The 14,734-nt window shown below is 45.8% G+C and overlaps 1 protein-coding gene across 2 annotated transcripts; it reads left to right on the top strand.

Moving 5' to 3' along the window:
- Positions 1 to 91: 91 nt before the first annotated feature.
- mrpl41 (mitochondrial ribosomal protein L41) lies at positions 92 to 12,834 on the top strand. Of its 2 annotated transcripts, none has more exons than XM_078207105.1 (2): positions 92 to 164; positions 12,191 to 12,834. In XM_078207105.1, exon 2 carries the CDS (start codon positions 12,203 to 12,205, stop codon positions 12,608 to 12,610), a length of 408 nt encoding a protein of 135 aa, XP_078063231.1. In that variant the 5' UTR covers positions 92 to 164; positions 12,191 to 12,202; the 3' UTR covers positions 12,611 to 12,834. The 2 variants fall into 2 exon arrangements, with proteins under 2 accessions (XP_078063231.1, XP_078063232.1); XM_078207106.1 differs by lacking the exon at positions 92 to 164 and adding an exon at positions 11,878 to 11,973.
- Positions 12,835 to 14,734: the final 1,900 nt, after the last annotated feature.

Below are 14,734 nucleotides of genomic sequence, written 5' to 3'. Positions count from 1 at the left end.
CCCTCTGACCCCAACACTGAGGGGCTGTTGTGTTGCGCGCGCACACCGTCTCCTGATTGGCCGAAACAACACGGCCGCTGGCGATTGGACAGTGCGGGGCAGCCAATGGTGGTGCGGCTTGCTGTGGGGTTAGCGGCGGAGCGCGAGGAAAAGAGAAACTGAGGGTGAGAGACCCGCGGGAGGCGGAGAGGGCCGGTGAAGGCCGGGGGGGAGGCGGAGAGGGCCGGGGGGGAGGCGGAGAGGGCCGGGGGGGAGGCGGAGAGGGGCCGGGGGGGGAGGCGGAGAGGGCCGGGGGGGAGGCGGAGAGGGCCGGGGGGGAGGCGGAGAGGGCCGGGGGGGAGGCGGAGAGGGCCGGGGGGGAGGCGGAGAGGGCCGGGGGGGAGGCGGAGAGGGCCGGGGGGGAGGCGGAGAGGGCCGGGGGGGAGGCGGAGAGGGCCGGTGAAGGCCCCGGGGAGGCGGAGAGGGCCGGTGAAGGCCCCGGGGAGGCGGAGAGGGCCGGTAAAGGCCCGGGGGAGGCGGAGAGACCCGGGGTTGAATCTGGCTGGTGCGGCCTAAAGCAATCGCGGAGCCTGTCGCCCCGGTGACAGCCCGTCTCACTAACAGTGAACATGCGCGGAAAGCCATCATGGAGGCAATCGATTCACATTCAGCTTGGACATTTAAATTCAACCAACCACACCCAGAAACACTAGAATGAGGAATGATTTGATTTATTATTGTCACATGTATTAGTATACAGTGAAAAGTATTGTTTCTTGCGCGCTATACAGACAGAGCATACAGTTTCATAGAGAAGGAAAGGAGAAAGTGCAGAATGTAGTGTTACAGTCATAGCTAGGGTGTAGAGAAAGATCAACTTAATGGAAGGTAAGTCCATTCTAAAGTCTGATAGCAGCAGGGAAGAAGCTGTTCTTGAATCGGTTGGTACGCGACCTCAGACTTTTGTATCTTTTTCGCAATGGAAGATGGCATGAAACTCATGAATCTTTTAGAGAAAGGAGCCTGCTGATCTTATGTGCTCTTGCCTTGATATGATCCAGACCACAGCAATGTAGTTGACTTTTAAGTGTCCTCTGGAATGGTACGGCAAGCCACTCAGTTGTAGCTATCCGTTACAGATAGGTTTAATAAGACAAAAAACAGAATGGACCACCAAATACCAACCAAGCACAAAACAGCCCAATTGAGCCTGCAAAAGTGTTGCAAATGTAATTCCACTGTTTAATAAAGTGGGGAAAGACGAAACGGGGAATTACAAACTGTATTAGTCCGAGTTTTGCCTGTTTCTTTATAGAGTGTGTGGAACATTCCTTGTTCCAGTCCTACTCCAGTTCCCTCCAACAACTCTTCTATTGGTACAATGACTATTTGGGTGCTGTTACATGTTCTTGAGTGGACCTGAAAAGTTTATCAATTTTGCTTCCAATTTCCATTCTTCTTCACATAGTCCACTCCTATAAGCCCACTGACTGCCACAGCTATCTCAATTAAATCTCTTCATACCCCGCATCCTGTAAGGACTCCATCCCATTCCTTCGCCTCTGCCACATCAGTTTCAATGATGCCACTTTCCAAATCAATAATGCTGATGTGTCTTCCTTCTTTCTTAGTCATGGTTTCCACCCACTGTAGTTGACAGGACCTTGAACCGTGCCCAGCCCATCTCCTGGGCCTTTGCTCTCACCCCTTCCCCTCCCTCCCAGAGCCAGGATAGGGTCCCCCATGTCCTCAATTTTCACCTCACCAACCTCCACATTCAAAGGATTGTCCTCTGCCATTTCTGGCAATGCTAGCATGATGCCACTACTCTCTCTCTTCCCCCAACCCCCACCCCTCACTCTTTGTATCAGCATTCCACGGGGACCTTTCCCTCTGGGTACCCTGGTCCACTACTCCATCACAACCAATACCTCATTCTCTTCCCATAGCACCTTCCCATGCAATCATAGAAGGTGCAGTTCTTGCCTCTCCACCTCCTCCCTGCTCACCATCCAAGGGCCTAAACACTTTTTTCAGGTGAAGCAGCGCTTCACGTGCAGCTCCTTTAATCTGGTCTATTGCATTCACTGCTCCCATTGCGGTCTACTCTCCATCAGCGAGACCAAACGCAGACTGGGTGACCACTTTGCTGAACACCTTCAGTCCACCCACATGATCCAGACCTTCCTGTTGCTTGACGTTTCAACACACCATCTTGCTCTCATATCCACATGTCCATCTTTGGCCTGTTACAATGTTCCAGTGAAGTTCAACACAAACTGGAAGAACAGCACGTCATCTTCTGATTAGGCACTCTACAGCCTTCCGGACTGTACCTTGAGTTCAATAACTTCACACTGTGAACTCTCTCTTCCACCTCCACTCTATTTTTATTTTCATCCATTAATTAAATTTTCCATCCTGATTTTATCCCACTTCCCATCTTTTTTCTCTTCCCACCATCTCTCCCCACCCGTTAGGGCCATCTGTTACCTGTTCCATGTTGTCCTTTGAAACACTGCTTATCTTTGTTCTGCCATTGACACATTCTGATCTCTTAACGTGCCGCTATCACCCTTCTTAGCCATGATCGGTACCATTTACAGTCCCTTTGTCTTTTTTGTTCATCTTTGTCAATCTCTCCCTAGCCTCCATCTATTACTGGCCCTCTATCCAGCCCCTACTGCTCCAACCACCTCCCTACAGTATAAATCTCATCCTATTTCAGTTGTCTTTAGTTCCGACAAAGAGTCATCCTGACTCGAAATGTTGGCTCTTTTCTCTCTCACAAATGCTGTCAGGCCTGCTGAGATTTTCAATTATTTTCTGTTTTTGTTTGTGAACCATGATGTGGAGATGCCGGCGTTGGACTGGGGTAAACACAGTAAGAGTTTTAACACCAGGTTAAAGTCCAACAGGTTTATTTGGTAGCAAATGCCATTAGCTTTTGGAGCGCTGCTCCTTCGTCAGATGGAGTGGAAATCTGCTCTCAAACAGGGCACATAATGCTCCCCCACAGGAAGAGAACAGTCTTGCCTGGTGATTGTCGAGCGGTGTTCATTCATCCATTGTCGTAGCGTCTGCATGGTTTCCCATCATCATACTGAACAACGGATTACTGCAAAAAAGTGTACCAACAACTGAACAACGAGGAACACTACAGACAGTTACCCACAGATCCAACCAAAGAACACACCCGTCAACTCAACACTCTGATCAAGACCTTTGATCCGGGCCTTCAAAGCACCCTCCGTGCTCTCATCCCACGTACTCCCCGCGTTGGAGATCTCTACTGCCTCCCGAAGATACACAAGGCAAACACACCAGCCGTCCCATCGTATCGGGCAATGGGACCCTGTGCGAGAACCTCTCCAGCTATGTCGAGGGCATCCTGAAACCCGTTGTCCAAAGAACCCCCAGCTTTTGTCGCGACACTACGGACTTCCTACAGAAACTCAACGCACATGATGCAGTTGAACCAGGAGCACTCCTCGTCACAATGGATGTCTCGGCACTCTACACCAGCATCCCCCACGATGATGGCATTGCTGGAACGGCCAGTTTCCAGATGCAATTTTACAACTCATCCGCTTCATCCTGGACCACAATGTCTTCACCTTCAACAACCAGTTCTTCATCCAGACACACGGAACAGCCATGGGGACCAAATTCGCACCTCAATATGCCAACATCTTCATGCACAGCTTCGAACAAGACTTCTTCACCACACAGGACCTTCAACCGATGCTATACACTAGATACATCAATGACATTTTCTTCCTTTGGAGTCATGGTGAACAATCACTGAAAAAACTATATGATGACATCAACAAGTTCCATCTCACCATCAGACTCACCATGGACTACTCTCCGGAATCGGTTGCATTCTTGGACACATGCATCTCCATTAAGGACGGTCACCTCAGCACCTCACTGTACCGCAAGCCCACGGATAACCTTACGATGCTCCACTTCTCCAGCTTCCACCCTAAACACGTTAAAGAAGCCATCCCCTACGGACAAGCCCTCCGTACACACAGGATCTGCTCGGATGAGGAGGGTCACAACAGACACCTCCAGACGCTGAAAGATGCCCTCATAAGAACAGGATATGGCGCTCGACTCATCGATCAACAGTTCCGACGCACCACAGCGAAAAACCGCACCGACCTCCTCAGAAGACAAACACGGGACATGGTGGACAGAGTACCCTTCGTCGTCCAGTACTTCCCCGGAGCGGAGAAGCTACGGCATCTCCTCCGGAGCCTTCAATATGTCATTGATGAAGACGAACATCTCGCCAAGGCCATCCCCACACCCCCACTTCTTGCCTTCAAACAACCACACAACCTCAAACAGACCATTGTCTGCAGCAAACTACCCAGCCTTCAGGAGAACAGTGACCACGACACCACGCAACCCTGCCACAGCAACCTCTGCAAGACGTGCCGGATCATCGACAAGGGATGCCATCATCTCACGTGAGAACACCATCTACCAGGTACACGGTACTTACTCTTGCAACTCGGCCAACGTTGTCTACCTGATACGCTGCAGAAAAGGATGTCCCGAGGCATGGTACATTGGGGAAACCATGCAAATACTACGACAACGGATGAATGAACACCGCTCGACAATCACCAGGCAAGACTGTTCTCTTCCTGTGGGGGAGCACTTCAGCGGTCACGGGCATTCAGCCTCTGATCTTCGGGTAAGCATTCTCCAAGGCGGCCTTCACGACAGCGCAGAGTCGCTGAGCAGAAACTGATAGCCAAGTTCTGCACACATGAGGACGGCCTAAACCGGGATGTTGGGTTTATGTCACACTATCAGTAACCCCCACAGCTTGCCTCCTGGTCTTGCAGAATCTCACTGGCTGTCCTGTCTGGAGACAATACACATCTCTTTAACCTGTGCTTAATGCTCCCTCCACTCACATTGTCTGTATCTTTAAGACATGGTTGGCTGTAGAGATTCGGATTCTAATCAGTATTCTGTAACTTGATTTTGTGTCTCTGCCCTGTTTGAGAGCAGATTTCCACTCCATCTGACGAAGGAGCAGCACTCCGAAAGCTAATGGCATTTGCTGCCAAATAAACCTGTTGGACTTTAACCTGGTGTTGTTAAAACTCTTACTTTGTTTGTGAACTACAGACCTATTAATCTGACATTAGGACAGTAAAGCCCCACCTTTTGCCGCTTCCTTGTTTGTATATTTCTCTTACCAGGCTTCCCCTGTCTGTCATATGCAGGAGCTTTACCACAATTTGCTGCACAGTAACTGCACAATCCTACGCTGCCCTTACATTGTTGGAACCTATCTAACTGAGTCTCACTGAAAAGCATTTTCATCGCCTGTGAAGTTTCACAGGAATGTAACTCCTGTGAATGGTGGGATTTTACTATGTAGAGAAAATGGGAGAACCTATTATAAAACATGTGACAACTTGATACTTAAAAAGTAATGATCTGGTTGGAAAAAGTCAGCATGGATTTATGAAAGGGAAATCATGTTTGGCAAACCTGTTTTATTTTTTTGAGGATGTTATTGCAGAATAGATAGAGGGGACCCATGGATGTGATGTATTTGGATTTCCACACGACTTTTGATAATGTCCACAAGGGAGGTTCACAAACATCATTAGAGCACACGACATAGGGGTGATATTCTGGCATGGATTTAGGATTGGTTAATGGACAGAAAACAGAATAGAAATGGATCATTCTCAGATTGGCAGACTATCACTAGTGAGGTGCCACTAGTATTTGTTCCCAGCTGTTCAGTCTTCCATATCAATGATTTGGATGTGGGGACTAAATGTAATGTTTTCAAGTTTGCAGATGATACAAAGGTAGGTGAGAATGTGAATTGAGGAGGGTGCAAAGATGCTTCAGCGGGATTTAGGCAGGCTTAGTTAGTGGGCAAGAACATGGCAGATGGAATATATCATAGCTACGTGTGAAGTTATTAATTTTGGTCGATGGAACAGAATATTTCTTAAATGGGGAAGATTTGGGAAGTGTTGATGTCCAAAGGGAACTGGGTGTCCTCGTTCACAAATCACTGAAAGCTAACATGCAGGTGCAGCAAGTAATTAGAAAGACAGATGATATGTTGACCTTTATCGCAAAAGAATTTGAATGTAGGAGTATAAAGATGGCTTTACTTCAATTGTACAGAGCCTTGGTTAAATCGTACCTGGAGTATTGTGTACAGTTTTGGTCTCCTTATCTAAAGCATGATATACCTATTATAAAGGGAGTGTGGCAGAAGTTCACAGACTAAACCATGGGATAGTGGTACTGTCTGAGGAGACTGGGCCTATTTTCTCTGGAGATTTGGAAATTGAGAGGTGATCTCATTGAAACTTACAAAATTATTAAGGGGTTAGACAGAGTAGGTGCAGAACGGATGTTTCTCCTGGTTGGGAACCAGGGGACACAGTTTCAGAATAAGGAACAGGTCATTTAGGACTGAGCTGTGGAGGAATTTCTTCACTCAGAGGATGGCGAATCTTTGGAATTCTCTACCCCAGAGCGCTTTAGAGGTTCAGTCATTGGATATGTTCAAGACAGAGATCGATAACATCAAGGGATGCAGGGATAGCACAGGAAAGGTACATTGAGGTAAATGATCATGCATGATCAAGTTGAATGATGGAGCAGGCTTGAGGGGCTGAATGGCCTGCTGCTCCTATGTACTCCTCAGTAACATTTGGAGATATGTGTCAAATTGTCTTCAGACCCCCACTGGAGGTCTCTCGCTTTTGGACCAACCGTCATCATTGTGCAGTCCTTGTCTCCTAACGTCAACTATCTGTATTGTTCTCGAGTCACTCACTGGAGACTCCCTGCTCCCGGACTGACCGTCACCATCGTGTGGCCCTTGTCCGTTACGCTTTCTGTTCTCGAGTTCCTCACTGGAGACCCCTAGCGTCCAGACTAACTGTTATCCTTTTTTAGTGCAGTTCTTATCCCAGTTCTTTCCCAGTTGTGCGGCTTTTTGCTCCGTTACTCAGGGCGATCCAAGAGTATCCTGGTGAAAGACATTCTTTATTGACCAACGTATGCTGGGAGCGAAGGATTGGGCGGTCCAATACTTCTCTGAAGTTACATCACAGTGGCAATACAATTATACAACTTCCAAAAGTCATGTTACACATCCACTGGCTCATCCTAGTTAGAAATTAACCAATCATCAGGTCAATCATTATTAATAAATGTCATTTAACTTGGCCAATTAAATTATTCTCTGACAGCATAAGAGCTGTGGTTACAAGTGATTTCTGACTGCCTTTCCCATGGCCACCCATGGCCTGTTCCAGACTCTCTTATCTGGTTGAAGGCTTTGTCTATTCATTGAGCTGTCTGAGTTCGTTAGCTTTGCCCTTGGCTTATGAACTTTCTATTCATAGGGACTGTCTAGAGTCCATGCCAATAAGAGCTATGCTTCTGTGAGTGTATTGTTATAAAGAATGTGGTTCTCTTTACTGGACTATTTTCCCATGATGCCTTAGAACCCTGTGCCTTTAACCAAGCTGTAATACACGTTTAAATTATTTAATTGTGGTTATATGTGTTTCTATGCAGACGGTACCTCTATAAAATATATATATGGTGATTCTTATCCTAGGCTAATCCACTCTATTCTAATAGTCATTATTAGTGTTTTAAATCCCAGAATATTTCAAATTCCTCCAACACCATCTCTGGATATGTCCTGTCACGACAGCAGGACAGACTCACCAAAGGCTGCGGCTAAGTGGGGTACAGTCAGGACTGTGTCCCTGCAACTCATCAGCATTTATGCCAAACCCCATTATGTTTCATGGTATCAAGTCAAACATGGGTCACTTGGAAGAAGCAACGAAGGAAGTGCAGAATGTACTCTGGCGGGGGTCTTCATTGTCCATCACCAGGAGTAGCTCAGTAATGTCAATACTGACTGAACTGGTGGAATCCCAAAGGGCATAACTGTAGTAGGTGGTGAAGAAATCAAAATGAGGAAAAAACGACTTGATCTCAACCCCGTCAACCTATCTGACATAGGTGCCGTTGTACATGACCTTAGTGCTAAGAGTGGTCATTTGCACAGTCCTTGTGGAGACAAAGGCAGTCTTCATAAATGCTGATATCATTCATTATGTTGTGTGGTGCTACCACCGTGCTAAACAGCTTAATCTGGGAAATTAGGGATGCTGTGGGCCATCAGCAGCAGCAATAGAATTGTATTCCACCAGAATCTAGTTTTGTGGCCCAGCATATCCTTCACTGACATTATCATCAAGCCAGGGTAACAACCTTGGTTCAGTTCAAAACTCGACAGTCCTGCCACATCTAGCCATGAATTCTGGTGGGCAATTAAACAACTAACCAGAGGAAGAGGCACGGCATGTTGGCACTGCTGCCTCACAGCACCAGGGACCTGGTTTCAATTCTGACCTCAGGTGACTGTGTGGAGTCTGCACGTTTTCCCCATGTCTGTGTGCGTTTCCTCCAGGTGCCCCGGTTTTCTACCACAGTCCAAATATGTGCAGGTTAGGTGGAGTAGCCATGCTAAATTGCCCCTTAGTGTCAGGGGGATTGCAGGATGGTTACAGAGATAGGACCTGGGTGGGATTGCAGACTCAATGGGCCGAATGGCCTCCTGTACTGTAGGGTTTCTGTGGCTCCACAAACATCTCCATCTTCAATGATTGCAGAACCCACCACATCAGTGCAAAAGCATTCGCACATCTTCAGCTCGAAGTGCTCAGTAGATGGTCCACATCAACTTCATGAGCATCACAAATGCTGATGTTCAACAATTTGATTTACTCCACATGATAACAAAAAAGAGTTGCAGGCACTAGATACAGCAAAGGTTGTGGACCCTAACAACATTCCGACAAAAGGACTTGTGCTCCAGAGCTAGCCGCGCCCCAGTACAGCTACAACACAGATATCCACTTGGCAATGTGCAAAATTGCCCAAGTATGTCTTGTCCATAAAATGCAGGACAAATCCTACATGGCCAATTATTGCCCCATCAGCCTATCCTCGATCACTAGCAAAGAGATACATAATGTCGTCGACAATACTATCAACCAGCACATACATAGCAATAACCTACACACTGATGCTCTTACCAGGGCTCTCAGCTCCTGATCGCGTTACAGCCTTCGTCCAAACATGGACAAAAGAGCTGATCTCCAGAAGTTGAGAGTGACTGCCCTTGACATCAAGGGCACATTAGGCGAAATGTGGCATCAATAAGCCCTAGCAAAATTGGAGACAGTGGGAATCGGAAGGAGTCATACCTGGCACAAAGGAAGGTGGTTGCACTTTTTGAAGGTCAATTATCTCAGTTCCAGGACATCACTGCAGGAGTCCCTCAGGATAATGCCTTAGGCCCAACCATCTTCAGCCGCTTCATCAATGACCTTCCCTCCTTCATAAGGTCAGATTTGGGGATGCTTGCACCAGAGAAGGCATTTTCTCTGGTTATATCTCAGCTTGGTATGGCTTCTGCTCTGTCCAGGACCACACTAAACTACAAAGGGTCGTGAACGTAGCCCAGTCCATCACTCAAACCAGCCTCCCATCCATTGACAGTTTCTTCCCTGCTGCCATCAGACCTTTGAATGGACCTACCTCGCATTAAGTTGATCTTTCTCTGCACCCTAACAATAATTTTCTTTGTTCTTTGGGTAGGGGATTTTAGTTGAGTCGGGCAGCATGGTTGGTGCAGGCTTGGAGGGCCAAAGGGCCTGTTCCTGTGCTGTAATTTTCTTTGTTATTTGTTCTTTGACTAACACTATATCCTGCATCCTCTCCTTCTCTATGTACGTTATGCTTTGTATAGCGCGCAAGAAACAATACTTTTCACTGTATACTAATACATAGAACATAGAACACTACAGCACAGTACAGGCCCTTCGGCCCTCGATGTTGCGCCGACCAGTGAAACCAATCTAAAGCCCATCTAACCTACGCTATTCCAATATCATCCATATGTTTATCCAATGACCATTTAAATGCCCTTAATGTTGGCAAGTCCACTACTGTTGCAGGCAGGGCATTCCACGCCCTTATACTCTCCAAGTAAAGAATCTACCTCTGACATCTGTCCTATATCTATCACCCCTCAATTTAAAGCTATGTCCCCTCGTGCTAGCCATCACCATCCAAGGAAAAAGGCTCTCACTATCCACCCTATCTAATCCTCTGATCATCTTGTATTAAGTCACCTCTTAACCTTCTTGTGACAATAATAAATCAAATCATAGATTGCACATAGTTCAGCACTATTTGTGACTCCTCAGCCATTCTTTTTAGATAAATTAATTAAACTAAATTAAACAAACTGAAGGACAAAGCAAGGAGGGCAGCCCCTTATAGGGGGACCGCCTGAAAGAAGCAATCCCTGCCAGGATGTAACATGATCTGGACATCATTCAGACTTTAGCTGATAAGAACATAAGAAATAGGAGCAGGAGTAGGCCATCTAGCCCCTCGAGCCTGCCCCGCCATTCAATAAGATCATGGCTGATCTGAAGTGGATCAGTTCCACTTACCCGCCTTATCCCCATAACCCCTAATTCCCTTACCGATCAGGAATCCATCTATCCGTGATTTAAACATATTCAACGAGGTAGCCTCCACCACTTCAGTGGGCAGAGAATTCCAGAGATTCACCACCCTCTGAGAGAAGAAGTTCCTCCTCAACTCTGTCCTAAACTGACCCCCCTTTATTTTGAGGCTGTGCCCTCTGGTTCTAGTTTCCTTTCTAAGTGGAAAGAATCTCTCCATCTCTACCCTATCCAGCCCCTTCATCATCTTATAGGTCTCTATAAGATCCCCCCTCAGCCTTCTAAATTCCAACGAATACAAACCCAATCTGCTCAGTCTCTCCTCATAGATAATTGGCACACACGTGAGCATCTCCAGCAAGAATCTTACAATCTTGCCATGACATTCAATAACATTACCATTGCTGAATTCCCTGCTGTTTACATCCTGAGGTCACCATTGACCAGTGAATTAACTGGACCAGCCATATAAATAACATTCACAGAATGGGTACTCTACAGTGAGCAGCTCACCTGCTGACTCACAAGTCAGGAGTGTGATGGAATACTCCCCATTTTCCTGAATGAATGCAGCTCGAACAGCAATCAGTAAGCTCGACACTATAGAACAAGAGCAACCTGCTTGACTGGCACCCCATTCACCAGCTTAAACATTCACTCCCTCTCCCACCATCTGCAAGATGTATTGTAGCTATTTGTCAAAGTTCTTTCAACTGCACCTTTCAAACCTCTACCACCTGGAAGAATGATGACAGCAGACAAATGAAACATCACCTCCTGCAAGTTGCTCTCCAAGTCACACCATCCTAATTTGGATCTATATTGCTGTTCCATCATTGTCACTGGTTCAAAGTCCTGAAGTACATTTTCACACATTTAGAAGTCCCAATAGTTATGGCTCTGACTATCTGTCTCATAAATGCGCTATGTCAATGTAAAAAAGGACTTCCCCTACAGTGAGGAAGGGTGCTCCACATTCCAAGCAGACTCTGAATTTCTCAGTGTATAGATGTTTGTGTGTGTCAGATACTTGGTTGGCCAAAATAAAGGTAGGGAGTTAAAGATATGCTAGAGAGCGCCAGGGTTATATTTGCTTACCAGAATGATTCTAGAGTAGATGGATAGTTTTGACAGAGGGCCAAAAAACGTTATATGCTTCAATTGGATATAGTATGGATGGCTATGTGAGGTTAAAATTATGTTTGGATAAGTGTGGAGATGAGGGAGTGGAAGTGATAATGATTCAGTAATAAAACTACTCCAGAGGTCTGAGAAACTTTATTCTGCAATATATGGGGAATTTTTCAGTGTCACAATATGGGGACTGCATTTTTAGAAGACTCGCATTTTGTGCTGAATTTCTTCAAACTGCTGGCACCAAAGGTTCATTTCTGGAGCTGTGCATTTTGTTGGTTATCTCGAGGTTAGTTTGAATGTATGGAATTGTTTTCGGAGATCTTTCATCCGCTTAAGCCCCTTTTTCTGAATGTTGGTGTTGCCTCAATCCTTTCTCTGAACAATCTTTCTGATTTTGAATTGGCAACAAAACCAGCTACATTTGGGGGATATTTGTGAAAGGCTGTGCCTTTATCGCTTGCAGCTGTTTAGTCACCCATGACTCTTTTATCTATCTTTGTTAGGTGTGATCAACCATGGGATTACTGTCAAATCTGGCTCGGGGTTTGGTGCGTGGAGCCGATCGGACAGCAGAACTCACAAGCAAGCGTGGACCCCGCAGTTTCTATAGATCACGGGGAGCCAGACCAGGAGGGATTATTACTTCCAGCGGCAAGTTTATAAAGATCAGGAAAATGGTGCCTGAGTTTATAGTCCCCAGCTTAGAAGGTTTTAAACTGAAACCCTATGTATCTTACAAAGCACCAAAAGGAACAGAGCAACCCCTGACAGCCAAAAAACTCTTCACAGAAACTGTTGCTCCACAAATATCGAAGGACTTTCAGGAAGGGAATTTTGATCTGAACAATCTTGAAAAGTATGGCTTTGAACCGACACAGGAGGGCAAGTTGTTCCAATTGTTTCCAAAAAATTATGTGCGTTAATAAGAACTGGATTGTTTGCTACACTGAATTGCAAGATGAATAGGAAGTAATCACCACCTATGGTGTCATCTCAGTAAAATTACGTCTATGCTGGATGTTCCTCAGTGGTTATAGTTTTACTGCACTGGAATGTCAGAAGAGATGTCAAATACTACACTTATACCAAGTTGGTTTGTATTTTGTTTATGTATCAGAATTACCTAATTAAATCTCATCTTTTATCACATCTGGTGCCGTAGTGCTGAATTCAAAAATTCTCCCAGTCTTCTGACTTCATACTCTTTTTGGCAACAGTTTTTCTCTATTCTAATAAGACCATAAGATATAGGAGCAGAATTTTGCCATTCAGCCATCGAGTCTGCCCCACCATTCAATCATGGCTGATATGATTCCTATCCCCATTCTCCTGCCTTCTCCCTGTAACCCTTGATCCCCTTATTGATGAAGAACCTATCTTTCTCTGTCTTGAAGACACTCAATGACCTGGCCTCCACAGCCCTCTGTGGCAATGAGTTCCATAGATTCACCACACACTGGCTGAAGAAATTCTCCACATCTGTTTTAAAGGAGCGTCCCTCGAGTTCTAGTCTCTCCCACTAGTGGAAACATTCACTCTATCTCGGCCTCGGTATTCTGCAAGTTTCAATTAGATCCCCCCTCATCCCTCTCAACTCCATCGAGCATAGACCCAGACTCCACAACCGTTCTTCATATGACAAACCCTTCATTCCTGGGATCATTCTTGTGAACCTCCTCTGGGCCCCCTCCAAGGCCAGCACGTCCTTCCTTAGGTAAAACTTCTCACAATATTCCAAATGGGGTCTAACCAGAACCTTATACAGCCTCAGCAGTACATACCTGCTCTTGTATTCTAGCCTTCTAGAAATGAATGCTAACATTGAATTTGCCTTCCTAACTGCCAACTGAACCTACATGTTAACCTTGAGAGTCCTGAACCAGGACTTCCCAGTCCCTTTGTGCTTCAGATTTCTGAAGCCTTTCCCCATTTAGAAAAGTCTACGCCTCTATTCTTCCTACCAAAGTGCGTAACCTCAAACTTACCCACATTATATTACATCTGCCGCTTCTTTGCCCACTCTCCTAGCCTGTCCAAGTCATTCTGCAGCCTCCCCACTTCCTCAACACTACTTGTCCCTCTACATATCTTTGTATCATCCTAATGCTATAACTTATTTTGTTAACCACTTTTTCCATGTTTTTATTCCTTAAAGGAATATATACTTTTTGTAAATGAATTAATTCTTAGAATTACCAATACTCAATTACGTATCTTTGAATCTGGTTTCCCAATCTACCCTAGTCAACTTGCCACTCATACCTACATGTGTTGTTAAGAGCCTAGTTTCAAACATAACTATTCAGCTATCATTGACTGTCCTCCGCTTTGAGGATGATGTCTAATCGGTTGTGAGTTTCCTCCGTTTGATTGAATAGGCTGATTCTTGACCCGCAGATCTTTGGTCACACGGACAGGACAGTAGTGAGATTGGAACTGCAGGATTTGCTTCCTTTTCTTTCATGCTCTGCTGTTTTCTGCCTCATCATTAAGACGTTTTGACACAAAGCGTGGTGCAGGTTAATGGACCTATTTATCTTCATCTTAAATGCATGTGGGCAGCACAGGGGCTAGCACTGCTGTCCCTCAGCACCAGGGACCCGGGTTCAATTCCGGGCTTGGGTCACTGTCCATGTGTCTGCGTGGGTTTCCTCCAGGTGCTCCAGTTTCTTCCCACAGTCCAAAAGACGTGGTTAGGTGCATTGGCTATGCTAAATTCTCCATGTACCCAAACAAGCGCCGGAGTGTGGCGACTAGGGGATTTTCACAGTAACTTCATTGCCGTGTTAACTAGTGTCTACTTCTGACACTAATAAAAAAATCTATACTATTCACCTCACCCCCACTATTAGTGAGTTCCACATTCTAACTACATGCTTAAAAAAGGGCTACATGAACCTTCAATTTGTTGACTAGCTTATTTTCATGGCTGCTAATTTTACTCTGGCCATTCTTCAGCCTTCTCTTTTCTGGCAAAAATAGCCCCAGTGTATCCTGTTTTTCCTGTTGATTTACAATCTCTTTTCTGGTATCTTTGTAAATCCTTT

The sequence above is a fragment of the Mustelus asterias genome, unplaced genomic scaffold, assembly GCF_964213995.1.
Source record: "Mustelus asterias unplaced genomic scaffold, sMusAst1.hap1.1 HAP1_SCAFFOLD_2046, whole genome shotgun sequence".
In the NCBI taxonomy this organism is placed as follows: Eukaryota; Metazoa; Chordata; class Chondrichthyes; order Carcharhiniformes; family Triakidae; genus Mustelus; species Mustelus asterias.
The sequence above is the reverse complement of the archived record's forward strand: the minus strand, read 5'-3'. Positions and strand labels throughout refer to the sequence as shown.

What these genes read in the sequence shown, in the direction of transcription:
- mrpl41 (XM_078207105.1), top strand. Translation starts at nt 12,203, where the DNA reads ATGGGATTACTGTCAAATCTGGCTCGGGGTTTGGTGCGTGGAGCCGAT.